This window comes from Gallinula chloropus (genome assembly GCF_964237585.1).
Source record: "Gallinula chloropus genome assembly, chromosome: 7".
NCBI classification, from domain to species: Eukaryota; Metazoa; Chordata; class Aves; order Gruiformes; family Rallidae; genus Gallinula; species Gallinula chloropus.
In genome coordinates, this window is record NC_140092.1 from 22,714,112 (window position 1) to 22,730,737 (window position 16,626).

General features: G+C 38.5%; 1 protein-coding gene across 1 annotated transcript in view; it reads right to left on the minus strand.

Annotated features, from left to right (window-relative positions):
• The window catches only part of DOK7 (docking protein 7), a gene marked incomplete at its 5' end in the record, with an annotated part of 59,837 nt that overhangs the window by 34,447 nt on the left and 8,764 nt on the right, over window positions 1-16,626 (minus strand). Inside the window, 3 exons of the mRNA XM_084266783.1 lie at window positions 1,074-1,948; window positions 3,243-3,350; window positions 10,331-10,450. Of these exons, the coding sequence (XP_084122909.1) occupies window positions 1,074-1,948; window positions 3,243-3,350; window positions 10,331-10,450 (1,103 nt within the window). The remainder of the gene's footprint in view (window positions 1-1,073; window positions 1,949-3,242; window positions 3,351-10,330; window positions 10,451-16,626) is intronic.

Here is a 16,626-nt window from a genome sequence, read left to right on the forward strand (position 1 = left end):
TACACTCAAGCCCTTTTCATAGCAGTGATTTATATAATCCCACAAGCTCAATTAAAATGTAGACTTCAATGGCAATATTTAATTCTTCCAACAAAAGTCTCTCTTGCTGAAGCCCTCCTTCACACACTCCTTAATTTGAGCACTCCCTCTAACATTCCCAGGCTTTCAACACCTCACCAACACAAACAGCTTTACCTTCTTCTGCTTTTGCAAACACATTCACCAAAAAAGTTTTCTCTAGCATAGATAAAACCAGAAATACTTCCTCCATGCAATGTAAAATTAACATATAAAGCTTACTGTCATAAAACCCCAAGAATTTAGCAGTGTCTGAAAAGAACTTTACGGGAATATCTGTCATAGGAACGACACTGACCAATGTGTTTAGACAGGCATATGAATGTCCATGATTCAGGCTTTAAGGCTTTATTTGACTGGTGATCAAAGTGGGTTTTTTTTCCTGCAAATACACTGTCCTTGCAGTACAGCACTACTGAGATTTTTGTACAACTCCTCTAAAGTTTGGTTAGTTATAAATGTAATACTGGATTGGTTGATGTGCTGCGGATTTGCAATGCTAACTTGACCATCTTATTTTTCCCCAGTGCGAAACTTCACTAATCTGGCATCTTGTGCAAGACACGCTCAAACTATTGTGACAAAAAAAAAAAACAATAAAAAAAACACTACTGTGGTCACCAAAAGAGCAGCACCTACTACTTGACCTCCCTTCTTTCTTATTTTGAAATACAAGCAGTAAAACAGATTAATGTCCTTAATGCTGAATTACTATTATATGACAAATTCATCCTTCTGTGCCTGTAAAGCTTCTGTCTCTGTAAGCCACTCTCATAGATCCAAAACCAAAATTGCCCAATTCAATGTTTTCTTGATCAGGCACGAATTTTGAGGAAACCATGTCTCAACTTGAGCACAAACCACACAAAAGTTATTACTTATTCAGTTTATAAAGGAAAAAACCAGTATTTATGACTTGGAACTTAAGTCATTTTAAGTTAATCATGCTCTATTAAGTAAGGCTTGTTAGCATCTGCTCAGTGTTAGGTATTTACCTTTAGTCCACCACAGATTGGACAAGCTGAAATAAGAGCTCTTGTCATCCCAAGATGGGGGCTACATGTGTCATAGGGGTCAGCTGAGGCCCCACTAGGTGGTGACAACTCACTACTTTTGGAGTCTGACACCTGTCCTTGTGGTCTTGTGTCTGACCACCTCGAAACAAAATCCACATATGTCCCATCACTTGAGTCCTTGCTGCTTTCTGCAAGTAAGGATGAAGGCCTCCCTCTGTCCTGGCTGTGCTCAGGTACCCTCTGTGCTTCCAAGTGTGGTAGTAGCAGTTTTGGGTCACTAGCACCTTGAAGTGACATGGCCTGGTCCTTAGGTAGTGTGGAATCTGCACTTTTTGGTTGCACATCTTTAGAAGCTGCCTGTAACAAACTCCTGGGTATATCATAAATACGTCTGAGAGAGCTGGGAATCTGATACTCTGAACCCACACCTCTCTGGGGCTCAGTGTGAGGACAAGTACATAAATTTTGATCCGAAGGAAAGTTCAATGGCAGGCTTAGCAATGATCCAAACTCATCACCATGGCCAATGTCCAAGCTCCCAGCATAGGAAGAGAAGCTTCCAGAGTAAGAAGAGTGACTACCAGTAGCTATCCCACTGTCAGAAGAACTCTGACGACCTATTTCCTGCAGCTGTCTGGATCGGAGGGGCTTTGGAGGTGGTTTAGTGGTGCTACGTGCACCATCTGGAAGAGTCTTTTCTTCACCAAGATGAATGACCTTTGCAGCTGCCAATCCATGACTCTCTTGAGAAGTGCTGGCTGAAGACTGTTCAGGCCAAATTGTCAGTCTGCTCCCAACACTAACATCCGAGTGGCTGGTATCTGAAGATGAGCTTGAAAGACTTCTATCGTCTCCTAGAAAAGAAGAAAACAAGTCAACCTACATTTAAAACGCAACTGACAGATTGAAGCACGGCAAGTATGTACAAACAGGCCCCTGAGATTCCATCTGCTTTTGTAAGGGTAACTAAAGAAAACCAGAATTCCTGCAATAATTCCTGTCACCACAGGAAAAATAAAAATAGCATGTTACCTTGCCATAAACCTACATTAGGGAGCATATTGCTTTCAGGGCTAAACTTTTAAGGTTTATGCACCAAGTTCTCCCCTTTTCAATCCTATGTCACTTCCATACAGTTAACTGGCTTTATTTCAGATCTATCATAGGGAATAGTCACAAAGTCCCATGTCCAGAACAGCTGAGAATGCTCTGAAAAAAAACCTTCTTCCTGTAACCCCAAATCCAGCAAGACCTGGACAAGCTGGAGAGCTGGGTAGGGAGAAACCAGATGAGGTTCAACCAAAGCAAATGTAGAGTCTTGCACCTGGTAAGGAATAAAATAATAATCCAGCCATGCTTCTTTATCATTTGTTTTCCTTCAATCTAGTCAAGTCTAGTCTAAGAAAAACCTAGGAAGTCTTAATGGAATTTAGTCACAAACCACATAACTCAGCAGTGTCAAGACCAAAGTAGCTATGGATATTGTATAGAAGCAACTAAGTAAGCTCTGGAAGATCTCCACAGAACCATTTTTAGGCCTGTAGGTTTTCAAGCCAAGAACAAAGCAGTTGATTTGAACTTCCGTTACTAAACAATTCAAAAGGCAATTGAGGGCATAGGCCCTTTTACAAACCCAGTGCTAGACACAAATTATACTTTGATACACAAACAACTCCAGAAGGGACGATACTGCCCTGAAGAGCAAGAACAATGACACTTAGAACCAAAGCATAGGAGTCCTGGCTTTTACTACAAAAATCTGCTGTAAGCCTCACATGTGAACTACACAAGTCAGTTCGTTTCACAGGATGGAGTACTTAATCATACACCAAACTTGACACAGACAATTCTTTTGAAGTTGCACATGCACAAGTTCAGTAGGATTCAGCATACCAAAGGGTTTTCCTGTGATAATAGTGTTTGATCCAAAACTCACTCTGCTCAGTCGAAAAGCTCCGCTCTACATCAACAGACTTTAGACAATGCTGTGAAAGAACTTACAAGCAACAGCAGTCAAATAAAATATATTGACAGTTTCTATATTATTTTTCTTTTAAGGTTAGCATCACATTTATACACATGTTCATTTCTAAAGCCTGAGAAGGAATGGACACCATTTATTTTTCTCTAATTAAAGACAGTCCTTACCACCACTGCCCTGGCGGCTTGTATGCGACAGCAAGCTCAAGCGTTTTTCCAATTGCAAAGCTTCATGAGCCAATCTTTCTTCTGAATAGGCTGGATTTGTACTTGGATCTTTAAAAAGAAACAGAAAATAAAATTTAAAATAAAGAAGAAACATGGAAAAAATACAAAGATGAAAAACGAAAACCAAACACATTCTTATGTTAGACACCCTTCTTATATTTGATCTACTGCAGGAGAGGGAAAATGCTGATCAGAAAATGTATGGGACAATCTGTCTTCAAGTACATACTGGAGAAATGCCACATAACAAATCATAGTTTTAAGTGTCAGAGATTTTCAGAGATTATAAGTAAAGTCTATAAGAGTTCCACCAGGGACAGAGCCCTGAAGAGCACAGCACCAAAGGCAACAGCTACAGAGATAACTTGCATCCAACAGGTCTAAAGGAATTGACCTGTAAAATGTCTTGATTTCACTGAAGTCATTGGGAATTCTATCCTCAAGAAAGATTTTTTTTTTCTACAGATTTATAAATCTACATCATAAATTTAGTCATAGTAATTAAACTATCTGCTACCTTCCAATCCAGATTACTTATTTACAAAGGCATTGCTTTCAAGTTTGATGTTCAGAAGGTCATTAAGCTCAGAAATGAGAGATGAAATGAGCAACCTGGTGGCTGCCTTCATGTTTAGTACAAGGCAAGTTAGGATGGTAAGAATTATTGAAAATGTAGTACACTGTGGGGATTTCCCCATACATTTTAGTGAGTTTGCATGCCAGATGAAATTACTTCATGGAAGAATGCTCCTTCAACTCCAACAGAAAGAGTAAGACCAAAAGTTATACATAACATAGAAGAATTTTCAGCATTAACACAGGCCAGTTGCCTCTAAACCATTTTGGTTCCAGCCAGGCACAACAATAAAACCAGATGTTGGAAGTAATCATAACCATTATCCCAAGAGAATCTTAGAGATATCTTCAAACTGCACTGACAAGTGTGTCATGTTCAGCAGCTGCAAAAGATACGGTCTGCTAACTTTTTCATCATCGAAAGTTTGAGTGGCTCTTATTAACTGCATAGGGAAAGGAATTAATGTCAGGTAAAACAAATCAGTTTCCTCACAACTGCTGCTTTTGTATATGTGATCAACTGGGTAGTGATAGCAGCACACCACAAAAACATAATCATTTCCACCTTCAGCCATCTGCAATCTGGGTAAGATTAGCAGAACAAGCCACACACACATATAGGGTCCTTCTATAGCAGCAGATGTTAGAAATCCAAGATGTTCTAACAGGGACAAGGGAACAATGCATATGACTATCAGGGTCTGTGACTTCTGTGCCTGACACCTTCCAAACTGAACTTTAAGAACAGAAGAGAGGACTGTCACATGTATTATTCTTTTAGGTCTCCATTCCTACGTCCCCGGCAATGCAACTCATATAACGCACAGACTAGTACAAACCTGCGTAGCTGCTTACTCAAACAAAACCCCCAATGCTCCTGTATGTATCTCTGCCAAAGGAAAGTACAAGGTTTGGCCACCAGCACCTATGGTGCAACCCAGACAGGTCTATGCAAGGGCCTGCTCAGTGACATACAGTGTTACAGGCTGCTGCTTGAATCTATTTTTGAATGTCCTCTGCTCCAGTTACTCTGCTGTATCTAGTTAAATGCCCTTCTGTCCAAAACTTTCAACAAAGATGTTCAACAAGCACTCTGAGTATAAAGTTAGCATAGCAGACCAGCAAATTAGTCAAATCAAGATGCAACAGACACTAACCCTTCCCACAGCAAAGAACTGTCAGTAGGAAAGATCTTTCCAATTTCCTCAGAATATAGTTACTTGGTAAATATCGATTTTTGAGAATGTTACTAGGACACATACACAACTGTTAGGTTTTTTAGTAACTGATATCCATCTTACAGACAGCAAAATAAACAATAAAAGGGAAACCTGATTGAGCAACTGATCTTGCAAATATGGCCTATAATAAAATACAAGGTGGGGAAGTAAGAGGGGAGTTGAATCAAATCAGTAAGTTTGCATTTCACATGTTCAGTTCCTTCTAGAAACCAAATTCCCCATCAGCTACACAGATAGAGACCATAACAGGTTTAATGTGACAACACAAAATCTCTAGGCATACTGTCTGTCCAATAGGACTGATATTATTTTTAATTAAACTTTCCCTTAAGGATTGCCTGTGTATAAAAGGTGCATATCAAATTGGGTTCATAGTTACGTTCTGTAACCTCTTCTTGTCCAGTTTTTGTGAAAGGCTGATTAGAAGAATCCTTTCTCACAAAATACTAGGAAATATTGAGAGAAACATCTTCAAAACCTTCCAAACAACCATAGACCTCTCTTGGGCAGAGAGTAAAAATAATTGTTCATCAGTCTTATTGCAGTCTTTGTTTTGCCTTTAATCTTCTCTGCTACTAAGCAATAGCAGAGATGAAAGAGAATTTGTGTGGAGAAACATAAACTCTCCAGAAGCAGTAGATTCTTTTACAGGTTTTTTTGATTACAAACTTCCAAGTTCTAATCACAAAGCTCTGCTACAAGATCAGACTAAGGACTGAAGTCACTGAAGCCACCTTATAGAGACTAGTCCATATTGGAGGGCATAACCTATGCTCTCCTGTTACGTGAGTGCAGAAAAGGCCTAAAAAATGGAAAACCAGGTTGTTTTCCCAACAGAAGAGTGAGATTTGTTGGCATCATCCTGTACCTTGTGCATGTACATAAAAAGCCTCTAAATAACTATTACCATGTTACTAACTCAGGAGGACAGAAGCAGCATGACCGGTATTGAGATAGCTATCCAGGAAGCTCAGACAGCTTCTGCCCACACAACATCCTACAGTAACTCCAACTCTAGGAATAATTAGTGCCTTCCTTTCCCAAACTCTAAACAAATGTATCTTATAACATGGTTTACTCCCATGGAATCTAGGCAGTTAGTTTCACTCTGGTCTTTCAATTAAGAAAGTGTTTTATCATTTTCCAAACAAAAATGAATTGCTTGTTGTGAAGAAAAAAACCTTCTGTGTGAGACAGTTGTTGAAATCTTAAATGTTGCTTTGGGGCATAGGGAAAGGATTACATCAAGTCTGACTGGACTAAAAATGCCTCGGATGGAGGGTTTTTTAATGTTACTTTGGTGGATATTTATTAAAGCCACATCAGTTGGTCATCATGGGCAACGTGAGATTTTCAATACTTTGCTAATGTATGAAGGAAGCACCACAGTAATTCAAAGCTCCAGAGTTGTTCAGTAAGCACCTGTCAGGAAAAAAATTATTGCATCAAATTAAGTCAGCAGGTATCTAAAATATGATTGATTATATGCATCTTTAAAATGCAACACTGGTTAATTTCTTCATTAAACAAAGTTAGATAAGTTAGGCTGAACATCTCTCCTTTCTTTCTTTCTTTGTAACTGCAGGCACATTTGCAAATCAGGCCTGGACCCTCACCTTCATGCTAACATCTCCACACCTTGTAAGATGCCTGGAGGAATGAAAAGATGTCCTAAAAGTTTGAGGAGGGTCCACTTGAAACAGCTACTGCAGAAGGCAGTCACAGAGCTGTCTTGCAATGGCCAAAGGTGTATCAAGCTTCAACAAAAAGAAAGAGCATCAGATAGATCCTCAGCAATCAGCACTGCACACTCTCCAGTCAGTCACAAAGCAGCCTGTAAAAGCTTCCAAAATTAAAAGAGAGCATCAAGACTATCAACGTTACACTTGGTGTCTTTCCAGGCTGCAGGACTAGACTATCCTGTAGCCTTAGCCAGATTTAGACAGTACTGATCTGCCCACTGATCAAAGATACCACTGATGGGCTCTGGGGCTTTTGCTGTGTTCATGTTTGGCATTCAAGATGAATTTTGCTACTGAAAAGAAAGAATTCAACACACACCTGATAAACAAACATTTCTCAAATAATACGCATGCAAATTCAGTATAGATTACAAAGCATGCAATCAGTGATTCATTACTCTGTCAATACCTAGACTTCTGTCAAGACAAGAAAAGAAAAAAATTCTCAGATCTGATTTCTACATACCTTCTCAAGAAAAAAACCCCCAGCAATACAACAAAACAAACCAAAACTGGCAACTTGCAAGCAGCCAATTAACAGCAATTACCTTCCAACTAGTAGCTGGGGAAAACAAGTCATCCAAAGACATCCTGTCCCTCAGGTCCTTTATTTAAAATGCTACACTGACTTTTCCATTTTGATTTGGATGTGCACATAATAGAATTACTTTTATTATCAGAATATTTGCATTCATTTGATATTCTGTGACATTTTAGAAATGGGTAATTCAGGCTGGAAAGGATCTCAGGAGTGCTCTAGACTAACTGATCCAAGCAGGTCAGCTATGAGAGATTAGACCAGATTTTGATACCTTGCAACAGTCAGTCAAATTTACCACTTCCACTGCACAGCTTTATGATTATATATTTTATAGATGACAAAATACATACAGTAACCATATATCTCTGTTACAACAATACCACACTTTTAAGGAGGATATATTTTTTTAAAACTACAATTCTGGTGGAAAAAAAGTGAATATTGTACTTGAATAAATATCCTTTGCACATGCAGTTTACAAACTCCTTTTGGATCCTACAGAGTGTTAATTTATTTAAAGAGAGACAATGGCAAGTAAGTAAACCGGTCATTCCCCAGTCCTCTTCAAGCCAGTTTCTGTCATTTCCCTTTCAGAACACCATTTAACCATATGGTTGACCTGTTTGTGCATGAAGCCACTGGCTTCACTCATTACCCTATCTCCAAAGGAAGACTAAGCAGAGGTTGACTGCAGTGTCTCTACATTGAGTTTGTTTTGTGGGCATTGCTGTCCAAGAACACTGTAAACATGGCATCTTTTTCACCACCACACATTGGTTTTGCTACACAGCTGCCCTTTGCCTGTTTTCCTTTCTTGAAAATACCTGAGTTATTCAAGCATATTTCATGTTTAAGTTGGAAAGGGACAGGCAACAGCAAGAAACCCAATTTGAAAAGCAAACTGTGGAGAGAAGGCTGCTTTCCATAAAAGCTTTTAAATTACACAAAAGCAGAACGTTTGACATATAAAAGCACAGATGAGGCTCTGTAGTATTCTGCACTGCAGTAAATATGAGAAGCATTGACTAAACATTTCTTGGTAGAATTCCCAATCTGGAAGTTCTGATCTAGTTACCTGAGGTGTGCAGATGATTAATCTATGTAATAGCTTAACCTTTCAAAAGGTTGGGTGAACTTCAGTACTCTTGCCAGATACAGTATGCAGCTGGTAGAGACTTGACCTTTTCAACAATACAGTACATTCTGCATAACAGCATACTTGAGAAGGAAAATTAGTTTATGGATGAATCACTGGTATTGTACACGTGCATGTGCCTTAAACAGGTCTGTGCAAGCTTCTGCATGGGATAATAAATGAAGGAGAATATAAATGAAAATTTTCTCTGAAGGGGCGTGTACATAGGGCATGAAACAAACTGGAAGAGATCAATGGCAAAGATACATGAAATATAAGTTAGAGGGGTCAAAGTAGCTTTGAAAAGGGCTGCAAAGGAGTCTGCAAGAACGTGAGCACAGTTCTCTACAAAACATTGCTTCTGTCCAGGGAAATCAAGTGGCTGAGGACACGTTCACCTCATTTTAGCAAAAAGTTCATCTAACACAGCAGACAAATGAAAAAAGACCTAGAAAGGAGGTCTTCCCTTACAAAAATCACCAAATCACCCCCAGGATATTCCACATCGTTTTATGCACTTCAGTGAGGTCAGAGCTCCTGAAGGAGGGAAGGGAATATGTTATGTGGCTATGTACAACAACAGAGTATTTCCTCATAGACTTTATGTTTCTGGACATAATTCTTTGTTAAATGAAAGATTTGAGTTGTATGTGTAATACAGTTTTAGGTATGCAGAAAAATATACATTCAATAGCAAAGCTTTAAGTATAATCACTGGTTTTGGTGTTTCTGTTGCTGGGGTGTTTGCTTTTTTTTTAAACACTCCAATAAGCTGATGCAAACACAGACTATTATTAAGAACTAGGCTTTATTGCCCACTATTCTGCTTGATTATTTTATTTAGTTTGATGTTACAACTACAGGAAAGAAGAGATGAACTGAGCCTTGTGTCTACTGCATTTATCTTAACTAAATTTTCATAATATATTTTCACAAGTTTCACATCCAGATCTAATCTTTTCCATCACATTTTCTTCCTGCAATTATGTTAATCTTACAACAGCAATAAAAAACTGTCAAACGCCTATTAACTGCCTAACACTTAAACAGAAACTCTAAGTATTTCCCACAAATCCCACCTCATCCCTCACCATTCTTATAGCCTATTCCCACTATATCCCCCTGCTAATTCAGAGATGTTTTTCTGCAATCTCATTTCCACGCTCTTGCCTTGACACTGTAGTTTCACTCAACATTGTATTTCTTCATCTGCTAAAGTCAAAAAGGAGCCAGGCTTATGACACCATCTAATTTCCTCTCTGAGCATTACAGCACATGCAGCATTTACCATGAAAGAGGAAAAGGAGTTTAATCCTTCCATATCAGAAAAGAAGCTCAAGCTGCAAAACTGAAACGCGACATGGAGGTCTGACAAAGTTTTCTAAGGTTGGCATGAGCTAGAACTAAGCATTTTGGATGAACTCAAAATGCCCCAGAAGTAAGTTTTCAATTAATCTATCAAAATAGTAATGCAGATGTGGATCCAAGTTGAGCTGTGTAAGCTTAAAACGAAAGGTTAATGTTCCTTTCAATTCAGATTGCCATATTTTAGTACTGTTAAATTATACAAGGCTAAAGTTAGCAAGATCACCAGAAGTATGAATGAGCCAGAGCAGCAGGGAGACACTGGGTACATGCAATGGATAAATATGTACTGTGACATTTCAGAATCAAAACCACATTGCACTTTCTACACCCTTAGTGTCTGCAAGCTGCTCTCATAATCACAGGGATAAGTGGTAGACATGGCAAGTTCCTACTTTGCTTGGTTACTCTATACTTCCTATATTAACCTGGTAGGACTGGACGCAAACCAAAAGGGCCTTTCGTCGGAGAGATGCCACGGACGATACAGTCGAACAGAAAGCTGATCTGCTCTCCCTCAGCACAAGAAAGGAAAAAAACACCAGCCCCTGCAAGAAAGCACAACATAAACATGTGTTTTTCACCTGGATATATTACAGCTGAAACTATTTCTAATACAGCCATCAAAACAGTACTGAGTGCAGACCCTGAAAAGAAATCAACAAGGCATATTCTCCAGAAACAAATGAAAGAAAAAATTCAGGTCAGCACACACACACTATCAGTAATCTACACACAGGCTGGATAGCTACCTAATCATTTATGCTAATTTTCTGAGATTCAAGCAGTTAGAGCAATGTCAAAATACAAGCCATATGCTCAACAGCTGTCTGTGTCTTATTCTTATTTGTACATCAAACTTTGTAGATCAAATCTTAGCTATGCAAGTGGCAGGTATACTTACTGTGTCTTCATCTAAATGAACCAAGTTAATTCTACTTTTACCCACTTATAACCAAGAGTAGCTTTTTATATCCCAGGGAATCAGGATTTGGTTGTATTGCTGGATTATATTAAAATTTTCCTAGACTAAATCCTATGTGTCTATTATTAACAGAACGTAACACAACCCCTCAGGTTGTCATCAGATCTTTACCCTTTGCTCTATTCTGATATTTTGCTTTCCATTCATTAAGAATAGCCCCAAGCAAAATTAGAATGAGAATCACTAAATAAACAAACAAGTCCTGAGCTGTGTATGTGGCTACATGGACAGCACACAAGACTAGAAGTGCTCCACAGAACATTTTACTTGAGAATTGTCAGGCCAAATATTATTCATATCAGGAAAATGAAGTCTAGTTGACCTTTCTGATGACCTTAAAACACCAGGCAAAAGCCACCCCAGTAACTGGTGACTTAAAAAAAAAATGCAATAACAAAACACAAAAAGAAATTATATAAGTACATGGAGCTTGAAGAAGTGCTGCCAGTTCACCACAGCCATGCACACTAGAAAACCACAATATCAAATCTTAGACCTGCAGTACGGTTAACATACTAGCTTCCTAGGGACTTGGGCCCCTAATCTGGACATAAGTTTGACTTCTGCATGCCTCTAGCCAATGCTGGTGGCATATGTATTTTTGACATTTTTACTTAAAGCAGCAGAGCTAGTCTTGATCAGAATGACTGCATCCCTACCACTTCCCACAGAGAAGCCCTGTCATATCTCGCAGGATATTTACAATACATTTAAGAAATTGACTTATTTTTGACTGTTTGACAAAGGGCTATGGGATTCCAGCAAAGAGGGTAATAAAGCGTGGTTAACAAAATTAACTGTTTTAGCAAATTAGGTATTGCCAGAAAGCAGTAAACTGACCAACCTAGGAAAAGCATCTTCTGGTCCATACTCTTTTGTCATTCTCAATTTATGTCATATATAATTTTTTTCCTGCTCTGCTTAAATCTATTCAACACAACAATGTCAGCAGCATTTTCAAAACATTGTTTGTCACTTCACCACATTTGTTCCACTTCAGATCTTACTGATCAAAACTTCTCCAGCCAAAGAAACAGAAATCCTGTTCCCAGCACAGCTTATTTCATTCAGTGAACTGCTACAAATTCCACTGGAATTAGAACTGACTCTGTGGTAGAAGTTAAATTTATCTTTAAGGCCTGGCATGCCAGTTATTTCCAGAGTACAGGTCTCAAGCATATTACTTGAGACTGAGGATAGACAAATATTAAAATGTTAAGCTACGTTTAAGCAACGGAAAAGATGAACGCACGCTACCTCATGAAACTTAATTGCACACTTCTGTGGTATTGCATTCTATTAATGTTCTTAAAAACAAGTTTTTCCCACATTTCCTTACAGCACATATACACACCCTGACTTCAGTATCAAAGAGCATCAAGGCCATTACAACACTAATCATGTGGTCTGACATGTATGAAAGTTTCTGGTGGTGACTCACAGTCTTGTCCCATTTCCTCTACCCCAAGACATGCCAAGCAGCCAGGGAACACAGCACTAGAAAAAACTTGGTGCAAAGTTTGGATTCAGAAATTATTTGAAATTCACCTCTTCCTTTGAGCTGCCTTCTCCTCCCCCACAGTGTAAAGGGATCCTAGGGAAAGCAGTTTGCCTAATCTTAAGTGTCATGACTCTTCCCTAAAGAGCCATACCAATGCCAAAAAAATCGTATTTCTTGCAAGCAGTGCAGCAGAAGGCTTTGCTGGGCTCTGAACACGACCTTCCCATCTCACACACAATAAGCAAGTAGGATATAGAGACAAGGTAATAACAGACATACATATCTCAAGCACAGTGATGGACTACATGGCTTCATAATTTAGTAGAACCCTACACATTCACATTGCCATTCAAAAAAAGAAGATGGCACAAATATTTCTGTACATAAAGACTATATCTGGATGACTTTGTTCTTTTATCACTATTGCCAAGAGTCTTATTCAATCTCTTAAGAGGGTCTACAAGCTCTTGACATCCTTTTTTTTTGGGGGGGGGGGGAGCAAATGTGTGCATATGAGCTGGCTGTTTAACTGAAAGGATGATTTCTACACAGCATTATCACACATTTGGAAATTCCACAAACACATGTGACGGCCTTCACACAGCTAGTGCAAACAGTGTATGCACATGTGCCCGCATATACAAATCCAATATACACATATGCATAAGATATTTCAATGTAGGTTCTATTCTTCATGTCATCACTGTAATCACTGCTGGACTCTCATAGGAAGTGTTTTCTTTCCTATTTTCCTAGGTAGAACTAGATTGCTGGGAAAGAAAGAAGTCTGAGATTCCTTGCAAAAGACATCAGGTGACTCAAATGAGTAGGTAAGGCTCAACTTAAGTTATGTTTTAAAAGCATATGTGAAAGGCATCAATTACATTTGTTTTCTGCTTTCTCAAGAAAGCAGAGAAATTCGCTACTAGAAACTACACATCTCAGTCATGTGTTTGAACAGATATGGTGCAAAAGCATTTGGAAGCCCAGGAATATGTGGTATGCATCACTGATACCATGCAGCTGTTTACTAGACTGAAGAGCTCACTCACTCTCTCCGTGGGGCAAGAGAAGTTCAAAATGCAAATGCTCCTTTTCCTGTTTATGAATAAACTGGTGTTACCCATCTTGAAAATTCAGCTAGATTTAATGTTTGAAATGTCAGCATTATCACAGATAGTCTCCCTCTACCCAGACTGAGCAGCAAAGCCTTCAGTGGTGAAAAAAAACTGTACCAAGCATCTAGTTCAAAAACATAACTAAGCAATTTGGGAAACATTTTGTGAGAAAACAAGGAACAGAGAACTAAACCAGATCCAAAACCTTTTACACCTCAGTTCTACCACAGAAATATCCAAAAGTAAGCTCTGTTTCTATGTGGGGCTATACGGGTTGTTTTACAGAGAGGGAACACAATCTAATCACAAGACTATCAGTTCCTTTTAGTAAGGAATTCATTGTAATGGAATCTGTCAATAAAAACTTAAATTCACTGACCCTTTGCATTCAGAGCTTCACTGGAAGAATGGGAGCAAAGAGAGTGTTTAACCTATAGGAAACTAACAATAATAAAGCCTGCATAGTATCATATGATGTTTCTATGACAGGATAACGAAAAGTGGTGGTTTTTTTGGAATTAAAACAACTTCTCTAATAGTAATTTGTCAGGGCTTTTTTCTTCAACACTACTTGTTTGCCCTATTCCTCAAGAACATAGAGGAATGAAGGAAGACTCAAATACCTGAAGCAAAATGGTCTTTTCCTTTACCAACACTTTTCTGTTAAGAATAAACAGAGTCACATTTTCATGTAGGTCACGTTTTCAAGATAGCATTTTCTTCTAATGGCAGTATTAAATCAGATATATAGACAAAACACATATTTAAATGTTGTTATGCTTGCAGATATGTCTAAGTGCTGAGTTAAGGGCATCAACTCCTTTAACAAGATAAGCCTGAACTTGAATATGTAATGAGCTTCTGATCATTGCAGGCTATTTTGTACCAAAATGAACATGCTGTTCTTGCCTTTGAAAGCACATGTGCAGGGGAGGAGGCAAAACCACCCTTCTACGGCAGCTGAAGGTTCTCAACTACCAAAACAGACATTTTTTAAAGAAAAAAAAGAGACGTTAATATAATGCTCAACATTACAGGTATTTTGGAAAGGGTCCCACTATAATTCTGGTCACCTGTAACCAAAACAAAAAGATTCATACTTAAACAGGAACACAGGAGAGCTCCTGGTAAGCGCCTGTATCTTAAAGATAAGCAGCTGAGTTTGTTTAGCCTAGCAAAAGTGACAGAGAGGATAAATAAATGCTCTATAAATATTTAAGGAGGTAAGCATCAAGGAGAGAGAGAACATTACAGTAAAGGATAACGTTGGTACAACTGTCTAGAACAAAAGAACACATAAATTTAGATCAGAAATCTCAAAAAAGATTAAAAGATCATAGATATAAAGATCTACAAAACTCAAGGCCACATTTTAAGCCTAATTCATACTCTGATTCTTCTAAAAGGATTAGAAAGTCATTACAACACCAGTGTTCAAAACAGTGTTGGACCTTCAGAAACAGTTGACAGTCATTCAGAATTCAGATTCTTTACTTGTTTATACCTTATCACAACTTCAAAGACCATTTTAATTAATGGCATATCAAGAAATGCAGAATATCTTCCTGGAATCAGGGAAGTTCCCCCTGGAGGATAAGGGATGATATCTCTTCCTTTTTACACCTGTATCATTTTGCACCAGAAATTATTTTATCTCCTTCTGATGAAAGTCTGCATAAAATGCATGCTTAGAATTCAAAGGTCACTTGCAATCAGCTATGTACCCCAAAATTCAAGCCATTATTTGAAGCCCTTACTAGTAAGAATTTAGCTTTCTTCCTTTGAGGCACCTGCATTAAGATTCAGAGGAAAAAACAAATCCAACATATCACAGTGCTGCTGCACCTCTTAATAAAAGTTATAAGAGGATCCACTTCCCTAAAGAGCCTCAGGGCTACCAATTACCTACATAGTTAAGCCTTATATGCTCTCATTTGAGAAATTCCATTGATAAATTATATAATCTGTGTAATCTATCGACCTAATCACTGCTACTCTTACTTTAAGCTTGCTTAGCAATTCTACTCCAGCTCCCTGTATTTATTTTAAACATAAATTTTCCACAATTATTTCAGATTTCATTAATTCAAAAACTAGTACTGTACACTTTCCAGAAAGAGCAGCAGCTTTTTAAGAGAAAATAAAACCACCCCACACACACTGTGGTTTAACTTAGGGAAATTGTCTCCCTGTAAGTATTCTGAATATTTTCTTCAAAATTAAGGTTTTTATTTTCAGCTGATCAATTCAAAAAGCAGTCCCAAATTATGTCAGCATAGTAGTGCACACATTTGATTCAAGTCCAGCTTGCATTTAAAGTGGTACTTGCATAAAGAGACATGAACAAACTGCTTTATTCTGCACAGCCCCATTCAGACCAAAACTGCAGGTGTTGGCAGACCTACACCAAGCTGCAGATTCAACTTTAGCCTGAGCCAACTGCATCATCTACAAGAGAGCTGGCAGAAAGGTGACAGTGCTGACTCCCCCTTATGTTCTATACTAGTTCTCTCTCTCACACTCTTAAACCAGAGCACTAGGAAACAAAACACTTCAGTTGCAGTTCCCGTAGCAGTTTTTGACTGAAAATGAACAACCTTAAAAGAAAACAGATTTGTTTCCTCACAGGCTGTACCTATAGCCCCATTCCTTCAGATACTGGAAATCCTTCTTTATCCCCAACCTCTGAATCAGACAGGGAAAGATTTGAACCAGAATCTTCCACTGAAAACAAGTGTCTTAAATCAAGAACCAGGATATAACAGCTGAGTCCATACTTACCATTGTTCTAACTCAGCTCTGTGCTTTTCAGCAGTCAAAATAAACTCTTTCCTCTTCCTCCCTAAATGTTGCCAAAAGCCCCAAGAAAGAATATCTTTGGATTTGGGTCAACTCTCAAACCATCCATTTCTTCAGTTTGGTAATTGAGGAAACCCATCATTCCCACATTTCAGTGTGCAAGCCAAACAGCTTCACAACCAAACTGGTGATCTGCATACCTGCTTGCACTCACAGATCATCAGTGGCTTCAAACTCTGCTTTTGAAATTAAAGCCTTATAATTTCTAGTAATGTACATATTATAGCACCACATAAGTCATCTTTCTTTTTTGGGTCTTGA